We start from the raw sequence: 9,730 nt of genomic DNA, 5'->3' as shown, positions 1-9,730 counted from the left end.
TCAGCAGGAGCTGGAGGGATTCAGTGCTTACAGAATCAGATCTTTTGGGGTACCAGAGTCTAGCAGTCGTAATTAGAACACATAATAATATACTATGTCAAACAATAAAAAAGGATCAGGAAGCACATAAATAAATTGCTACCACATAGCAGTTAAAAACATACTTTTAACACTAATTTCTTGGTAAATGACTAAGTTTCAGCCAGTAACACAGTAGCGCTAAAAAAAGAAAAACTTTTTAAGGGTATGTATTTACACTCGTTTTTCAAGTGGCAGGGTTCATGGTTGTCCAAATGCTGAACAAGCACCAATTAGCAATTCAGTGGCACTGGCTTACCCTGACGCATCAATGCATTCTTCTCGATGGCTCATTTCATTTGCATGCAGCGAAAGATGTAAGGGGAATTTCCATTTTAAAAAAAAAAAGTATACATTATTTCATACAGAGCAAATAAAAATAGTATTATTACCTTTTGTACAAGACTACACCAGTTATCAAAATCACATTCTTCTTTGCAGAAGAAGCCCTAAGGAAAAAATATGCATAGTTACTACTGTATTAAATAATAATAATATGTCAATGAGCGAAGGATGCTGTGGTAGCTTTGCGTGTTGTTTACAGCTTTAGAAACAGAGGTCTCCAGTGACAATCACCCATAACCCAACCACAGGATCAGATTTAATTTCTTCAACTACCGCTCTATTCTTGTGATGTATACTGTGAGATGTCTACAAGTAATTCCATTTAAAGATTTGTAAATTATGTAAAATAAGTTAAGCTTAAGTATGTAACTTGTCCAGAGCGACCATGCGTAGAAGGCAGCGATGGAATAAAATAAGGAAATCTGATTCAGTTCCTTGCTTTGACCTTCAGAATACTTCTTGCAAAAGGTAAATGCCGCTCAGCAAAGAATCTGAATTACCTCCCTAGGATACGAACAGTCACTTCCCTGCTTGACCTAAGATTAATGTATCCTATGCAGTTAATATACCAACTGCCACATGTTGAATTTTAGATCGTAGAAGACTGCTCTATGATCTCAACTCCGCTCAAGGAAACACTTTACTGCCCTTATCAATATAGAGAGCTATTACTTAGAAATAAAGTATACACATCTGTTATTTCCTAACACCTACTAAAGCTACTGAAGGGTCTAAATTCATGATCTTCATTCTGTGTGGGGCTTGCTGGCAGTGGAAGCTCTGGTCATCAACGGTGCCATTTTCTTCCGAATCTACAAAACTTTGAGTGGTGTGAGGGTCCAAATAGATCAGCTCGTTGCCTGTATGAATAGAATCCATACATTAATGATAAGCACGAGACTTTAGATTATCATCATAGTCCATAGCCAAACTTTACTGCTAGGGAGTCTTTAAGAAAATTGGAAAGTTAGACACAATAGTTTATCTCCCCCAGTTTAATTTTCTACTGTGACCTATTACTGTAGATTTTTTTGGTTGCTTTGTTCTACCTTTGTCACACGCTTTCCTTTTTCTATGTGAAGTCCACTGCTGTTTTTTAAAATCTCAACTGTTACAATCCCTAACATTCCACAGATCAAAAGGTACAGGATGTCCACAAATGCAATCTGTAATCCCATTAGGCATTCATTCAGAAATTGGAACAAAGAAGTCTCACTGAAACAGTTCAGGTTTTACCAAAGGTAGAATGAAATATCCATAAAATTATGGATCAAACTGGGGTGAAATCTGAAAGACTGAATCTAGTATTAACTACTGCTTTCATTAATAAAGGAAGACATGGAAGAAGGTGAAAAAGACACTGCTATCAGAAAAAGTTTGAAATACAAGAAAATAATTTAAGAAAACTGTGAAGCAACAGAATAAAACAAGACACCCTTCATTAGGAAGTATTAACAATTAGGAAAAATGCAGTATTTTAGCAGTAGTGACATTTGACACTTGTTGAATGCTATCCACTTTTCTTAGTGTGTTGTTCGTGCTTGTATCATTACTTATTTTTACGTCAAGTTTTGCTGCTACTTTTCTGTTCCTGTTAGGATGGTATCGTATTGTTCCTGAAGTATTTGAGGTATGTTTCTTCATTTCTTCTACTCTATTCTCATGCTTAAACTGCTTACTGTTTCCCCTTGCAAAAAAACAAACCCTTTCTCTTTTGATCATATGCATACCTGGAATAAGTTTCTTTTTTTCCTTACCTAAAAATCCTATGAAATAATAGGCGTTATTTGGTTTCCCTCCTAATGCTCCCAAAGACTGTGGCATCTTAAAACATTCCTAGGAGTTCAAAGGGAGAAAAAAGAAATTGAAGTTGATTTGTTTATTGATATAACAGATACATGAACTTAGTTCACAATAACAAACAATTCACTGAAAAAAGCCTTACTTTAAACGCATCAATATATACTGGATTTATGTGATTTATCCCTAGCCGTAGAGGTATAATAAGCAAGAGGGGCTTCCAGCCTGTGCAGAATCCTGCTGTGTTCTTACTTCGGCCAAGAGCACTTCTGTGCAAATGCGCACTGCTGTGGGCCGCGCTGCTGCTCTGGGGAGGGCACCAGCACATTTTCTCTGTGGGAATAAAAATAGAAATCAATGACTACACCAAGGAACACCGAGCAGATCTTCCTCTCAATCACAAATTAAGCTACTTTGCCAGACATCTTTACAAAGCTCCTGTTTTAAGACAAAAGGAGCAGGGCATGGAAATTGTAACTATTTAGTACAAGTAATTCTAGCAGAGTATATGCTGGCACATAGGTGAGACATGAGCTAATCGGCTGGGGGATGAAAATGTAAGACTGGAGTTCCATTTACTACTAGCGTTATTAATACTGTCAAGCTTTGCCTGGGAAATGAGATGGCAGAGATGATAGCATTAGAAACTCTTCAGGGAACTCTTCACCTCCAGTGATGTAAACATAAAATAAGCAGAAGTAGGGACTAAGTAGAAACAGGCTGTGGCTAAATACCACTTGTAAGCCCACCTTTCTTACAACTGAAAATTAAGCCTGGCCATGTGTTTCTGTAGGATCTGCCCCTGGTTTCTCTTTTGCCTGACAAAAGCCCATCTCTTTCTTCAGCAAACTCTGTATTAAAAGCAATTCTCTGTATTTCTATGTACTGCAACTTTATTCCATTGCTGGGGTAGGAGTTTAGATAGCATAGACCAAACTCCCACCTTCTCCCAAACTGCACAGTATGTAAGCTGGTCACGAAAAAGGCCTACATCGCTCTGTGTCAGCTTTCGTTTTGGACATCCAAAAATCTGGGTTTGTGTTTCCTTTATTCTTTTTCTTACCCCGGGAACAAGTAGGGATGGCCCAAAAGTATTTTGTTCATATTTAGATACATTTAGGAAAGTGCAGTCTAATCAAAAACTGTAACCAGAGAACTAATCATAGAATCACAGAATCATTTAGGTTGGAAAAGGCATTTAAGATTATCGAGTCCAACCGTAAACCCAACACTGCCAAAATGGAAAGTTTTCCAAAACAATTAAATTTGCTGTCACTTTGAGCTATTCTCCTCCTTTAATATTTGTTAAGATACTAAAGTAGTCCTGGAAAGACACTTGTTTCACTTACTGATGTCTTCAATGACCACTGTATTGTCCATAGATACGTACACTGCTAATGAATTCCATTCATCAAATAAAGCAAGCTTCCTAGAAAACATTAAGGTAATTAATTATTACTAAAATACTATACTAGTAATATAAACTAATTAGGACCACAAGGGTAGCTTTTCATTCAGAACAATTAGATAGTTCTTGAGTAAAAAAATTATATTGTTTCTTTGGAAAAAACATATTTGTAGGATTTTTTTCAAGTCTCCATGTAATAAAAAGATAACTCTGAATATTTAATGTTTAATATAGTTAGAAAAATAAATACTAAGGTGGCACCAGGAAAAGCACACACACTGTACCATGTGAAAACTGTTTTGTGCTATTGCCAAAAGCAGTGATAGTAACAGCTCAACCACAAAATTAGGTTTATTACTTTTTATTGCATTTAACAGCCACCGTAATGGGAGCCTGCCCATTGTGCCTGGCATTGTCTAGAGAAGGAAAAAATTCCTGTGCCAGATTTGCACATTACTTTTTGCTTAAGAAGTTCCACTAAATTTAGTGGAACCATTTCTGTGCATGTGCAGACATCAGACTCAGGGTGTTAAAAGCTAGATCAGCTAAAGGTTTTCGGCACCCAAAAGTTAGGAGAGAGGCATTATAGCACGCGGGTTTCTGTCCATTTGTGTGAAATCCAAAATTCTGGGGAAGGGAGCTACACTCTTAAGCTGCACAGGCAGAGTCAGCTGTCTAAAATATGCCAGAAAAACCTGTATGTGAGCACTAAGCCATGAAAAATTTGTAAGTGAAAAGAGCTGGGGGCGAGGGCACGCTTTAGCTCCTCTCTTTCTCTCTCCAGAATGTGTGTCTGTCCTAGGGCTGCAAAGAATTGCTGCTGAGCACTCAGGACCTGCAGTCCAGCCTCCGCTTGAGATTTGGCACCTATCCCTCTGAAACAGAGCAAAGTCAACTCTTTCAAGTGTGGCTTCTAGACGAGGAGGACCTGCCCATGTTTCATACAGCAGCCTTGAGGCAGAACTGCAGCTCAGGCAGTGAGGAATTGCAGTTCAGTTCCCTCCTTGGCCTGGATGGCTTCACGCTGATGTTTCATACCACCACTCTGATCTGCATGGTGGCACTCTTGACCTGTCAAAGCTGTGCCACTTTGTGGAAAGGAATATGTCTCTCTGGTGCTTGCTGCTTAGGGCATGTAGACCGTAGAGCAAGAGGGACCTTCTTGCCGGTCTTCCCCAGGCTCTTGCTATATTAAAATTTAGAACTCGCCCAATCCCAACTCAGTACCTGCCCACCAGGCTACAGCATCGTGGTCCGCAGTGCACTTGCAAACACATGGCATATATATTCCCGATTCTGAGAGGGAGGGAGATCAGCCTTTAAAACTGTCTCTTGGGCCTTATCGTGGTCTCTGAGCTTAGCTGCCCCCAGGGAGTACACTCGAATGAGCTAGTGCAATTTGACTTACTTCAGTACTTGAGCAACTGTATTTGGTCCAAACCATTCTCCAATTGATTTCCCCTCTCCAACACCCATCTGCGCTGTTTTTATGAGGGGAAAACACACATAATAAAAAAAAAGACCACAGAGAGTCTAGTCACAATATATATTAACTAGCATGCCCTACTAATATTTTGACATATTTTGCAAACTGTATTTAGCAACAACAATTATTTCCTCAATCTATGCTCTTTTCAAATCTTAATGACTGCAAGTTCCTTTGCAAAAAGTTTCTAAACTGTAATGAGAACTACAAATATTAGTGTCCTTTATTACAAATGACAGCAATAAGCTTCGTGACTCTCTGTTTTAATACTATCAACTCTGGTACCCAAGGCTTACATACTTTATCAAGAGCTAGATTGCAGTACGCAGATTTATCTAGGTCTCGGTGAATAACATTTCTGAATTATTACACTTTGTACCCATTTGCATGCATTTTTATTTATATATAAACATATACATTGCCTTTAATCACCTTTTTAAAATTTTGAATTAACATATTTCAAATTAGAAAGTTTCAACACAGTAGGAATTTCAGTGGGAAAAAAAAAAGTTGATGTGTGTTCTTACCCATTTGGTGGATGGAATAACAGCAATCTTTTCTATCTAGAAAGCACCGTAAGATTCTATGATATTCTTCTGGTTGCTTTTTGTGTTTTTCCCATTGCCAATCTTACAGGAAAAAAGTTATACAGATTAAAAAATAATAAAGTTTCCATTGTCCCAACCAAATTTCTAGATAGTAGAAAGCCATACAATGAGACGTTAAAAGACTAATGTACAATTCATCTCTTAATATTTACATTTTGTTTAGAGTTCCTATAAGTTGCAGCTTGTCATTTATTATCAAGCTGTCCTTTATCATCATGGGCTAGATTGTGAAAATTTGGAAAATAAAATAAAAAATGTCAACTGCAAATATATTCTGAGTGATCACTGCTGAGAACTGATAGCAATGGGAACTTCCAAGATTGCTTAAAACGACATGTTCTGTTTAGATTTTGTTAGATTTGTAAGCATAATGTAAGCATTTGTAAACTAATGATATAAGATCCATAAAGCAAAGTCCAAACACAATGCTGGTCCTCTCGCGTAGCAAAATCCAAACCATAGCTTTGCCACGTATGCTGTTGCTTCTAACGTTAAGGTAGTTACCTCCCATTTACTGAGAGAGAAGTGCATACGCAGGGCTGATGCTATGAAGGAGCTACATACTACAAGTGCATATTCGAGTTTTTCTCAGGTAATTCGTTTGATTGCCTACTCCTTCAGTTAAATCTTTGCACCTCCATTCTGTGGATTCAGTTCTTCAAGTGGATAAATCCTTCTGTGGATTCAGTTATTAGACAAATCCACAAAGCATGTGCCATAGAAACCACAGCACAATAAGGATTACAGACCTAACCGTAACAATTTAATTGATATGGCAGCTACACACAGACCAGACCTCTGACACTCACCTGTGATCCTGGGATGGGAGGTGTTGATACAGGCTTAAGAGCTTACACTAAGCTGTGGGGTTTGGACCTCAGGCTGGCGACAGGCGAGTGGTCTATGAAGAACTATGTATGATGTCTATCACTATGTCACTAGTCACACAATCACTGTGTGCGAACATTTGGTGGCTATGTAAGCAACAAAGAGGAAGGTAGGAACTCAGACCTGTAGTGGTAGGTTTTCCCTTGGCCTCAACTTGGGTATTCCTACCAAGTTTTTGGTTTTGTGCTTTTCTGGAAAACTACAACAAAAATGAAACAGTCTCCAAACACCACAAAAGTTCACTCAGCAACAGTACGCACCTCTTCCTAAGTGTCTGCAGATCAGTGCTTGTGCCAGCATCATCTGCCCACATCGCAGCATACATCCCCAGCCAGCGTCAGACGAAGGACCAGTGCCTCCTATTAAAGAAGTTCATTACAGTCAATATGGGCTTTAAAAAGAGAGCAGCACCACAGAGAAAATTTCAGTTAAAATCTCTAACAACTGTCCCATGGATAAAGGGCACCGAGCAAGACCTTTTCTTTCCATATTGCTGGTCTAATTTTACATGCTTGCTCTACAAACATGAAGACCTGATTATATGCAGGTACACATAAATACAGTTTTTAATAGCTTTAGTATTTTGTTTGCATAAACAATCAAAATTATGCTCAAAATGTTCTAATACTGTAAAAATAATTTTTCAGTCCACAACAACATCACTAATCCTGCTATCTAATTTATAACAAGGCAGCTGGTCTCCTGCATACTCACCAATAGGCGAAAACTTTCTTCTATACGTAAACCAGAGACGAGCACTTATATCCAACAATAACTTAGATTTGTCTGCAATATTTTTAAGAGGAAAGAAATCATTAAAACAGACTTTTAAAACTGAAAAATTCCCTGTACAGTCAATATATAGAGTGCATGAAAGACTCCTTTTAGCTTTTACATATAAGATCCTTAATACCTAAAACCTTTTTAGCTGTTTAAACACAGAGAGCTTTTGTAGACTGCTAATTAAAGTTAACTTATTAAGGATGAAATAATTATTAGCCAATGAAGTTTTACAAGGCGTCTGGAATGACTATGCCCAGCTTGAATGAAACAACTAATGGAGAACTATGTCCTCAGGAAAGAACTGGTAAAGCAAGTTAAGAAAGGTGAAGAATTTCTACACGCAAACCAACACGCAATTACGCATTACCTCCACATTCAATACAAAGTCATTTTAAGAAAAGGTTAATAATATGATTTTTAATTAATTATTTTTTTTTTTAAATGCACTTACAGAATTCTCCCAAAGGCTCTGCAGAATTCTTAAGAATTCTCTTCTCCCGGCCCCGTGCCCCGCCCTGCCTGGCCTTTTCAAGGGGTCCTTCAGCTGACCAAGGCTGTATGCAGTACCCTGGGCTGCCTCGAACACCGCGCCTGCACTGATGGCCACCGCCTTTGACATGCAACACAGGAGGATGCCCTTGTCTTCTCCCCACGGAGAAAAACTCATTTTTGAAATCTTATTTTTATATGATATATAAATACATCACTCTGCTATAACTTTCAGGTCATATATTTATTTTCATCAAAATACAGTACATGCCCTAGATTAATTTCTTCATCTTCTTTTGAAATATCATTTTAGTTGCAAATAACAGGCTGCAGACAGCATCCCTCAAGGGAAAATAACATAAGTAATACTGAACATTCCCCAAAAGTTATTTATTTATCTATTTCTGAGGCATTTTATGTTCAGAAGCCTCATACCTGACTAGCCTTCGTTACAAGTACAAGCTCTTTGTGTGAATTACGGTAGAAAGTACATTGGTAAAATTCTGGTTTCATTATAGGATGAATACTGCTGCTTATAGTTGGTTTCTTCTTGATGGAGAAAAACAAACTTCCTCATGAGACATTTAGAGAATGTAAGGAAATCAGGAGCTGCTGCTGCACGTGAGTCTATGAATGCTCTACAGACTTTACAGATCATTTTTATTCTAAAGATACCTGTGTTTAGGTGGTGGTGTCTTCCTAGAATCCACACTGGTTCATCAGTTTCTGGAAATTCTTCTAAGTAGTCTGACAAAATAGTGATCTGGTTTTCATACCTAGATAAAACTGACCAGGAACACACAAAATTCAAGCTCAAGTTTTATCCCTTTGTTCTTTTATGCACAACTTTGAGTTCTTAGACCAAACTAGTTGTAGCTAGTCTTTGGGTCTTCTGAACAGTGCTGCCAGCTGCATTTACTCTTTTCCTTTAACAAGTTGCTCTGACACTGAAATATCCAATGTCTTGGCTGGTTTTTATTTTGATCCTTGGCGAGTGCTGAGAGAATAACATGGCTGACACCTCGATTATAAGCAGTCTGACTGAAGCCAGTAGCCGAAGTTCAGGATGACTGCAGTGAGAGTAAGATTTGGTTCAAGGAAATGAGGAAAGGAAAAACCAATTTAGGCAGAACGGCGTATGTGCCCATGCTTGATCTTAGATGTACAAATACTGCCACTCAGAGCGATTACGGCCTTGTGCTTAATGGGAAGCATGTGAAAAGTGTTAGCAAGACTGGGTTTTACTTTCCTAACTGGAAACTTGAAGCACTTCAGAAAAAAACCCAGATGTATTAACGTTATTATTCAATGCTAGATCTATTTAGTGTAAAATAACAAATGATAGGCAGTACTACTAAAAGAAAACAGTTCAATCATTTTTTAGATCATTAAAGCAGGGTTTTTTTGGAAGAGTGAAACAGGCCTTCAAGTGTAAAAATGAATGAAAAATCATTTATTTTAGATAACAATCTTAAGGAATATACTGCTAAAAAAATCAGAAATTGAAAGCAAACACAATTATATGTTACTCTTCAAGTAAGTGTACGTATATACGGTATAAAGAATGTACAATCAGCCAGTAAATACAAAAAAACACCACTTCATGTAAAACTATATCTTGTAGCAAGCAGAAGTGAAATTGCGGCAGAGCACCCCCTGATCCGAGGCCCCCAGCGCTGCGGAGACCCCCTCTCCCCATGCCAGCGCAGGCAGTTGTTAAAAAACATCATCAACTGCATTAAGACTATCCGCAGAGCAAAAGAACTTCTTACACCGTGCTCTGTCTTCTCTGTCAGACAAGTCACCACTCACTGCATTTACAGTGTAAATCGCCTATTTTTGAGT

The 9,730-nt window shown here is 38.1% G+C and overlaps 1 protein-coding gene across 1 annotated transcript in view; it reads right to left on the bottom strand.

Moving 5' to 3' along the window:
* The window catches only part of ATG4A (autophagy related 4A, cysteine peptidase), a gene marked incomplete at its 5' end in the record, with an annotated part of 10,764 nt that extends 2,093 nt beyond the window's left edge, over positions 1-8,671 (bottom strand). Inside the window, 10 exons of the mRNA XM_009708510.1 lie at positions 471-527; positions 1,138-1,283; positions 2,181-2,259; positions 2,369-2,556; positions 3,573-3,652; positions 5,040-5,112; positions 5,645-5,746; positions 6,874-6,972; positions 7,328-7,399; positions 8,561-8,671. Coding sequence (XP_009706812.1) covers positions 471-527; positions 1,138-1,283; positions 2,181-2,259; positions 2,369-2,556; positions 3,573-3,652; positions 5,040-5,112; positions 5,645-5,746; positions 6,874-6,972; positions 7,328-7,399; positions 8,561-8,671 — 1,007 coding nt within the window. The remainder of the gene's footprint in view (positions 1-470; positions 528-1,137; positions 1,284-2,180; positions 2,260-2,368; positions 2,557-3,572; positions 3,653-5,039; positions 5,113-5,644; positions 5,747-6,873; positions 6,973-7,327; positions 7,400-8,560) is intronic.
* Between the last annotated feature and the right edge of the window lie 1,059 nt (positions 8,672-9,730).

Source organism: Cariama cristata, unplaced genomic scaffold, assembly GCF_000690535.1.
Source record: "Cariama cristata isolate BGI_N322 unplaced genomic scaffold, ASM69053v1 scaffold27359, whole genome shotgun sequence".
Classification (NCBI taxonomy): domain Eukaryota; kingdom Metazoa; phylum Chordata; class Aves; order Cariamiformes; family Cariamidae; genus Cariama; species Cariama cristata.
This window is presented reverse-complemented; position numbering and strand designations above follow the sequence as displayed.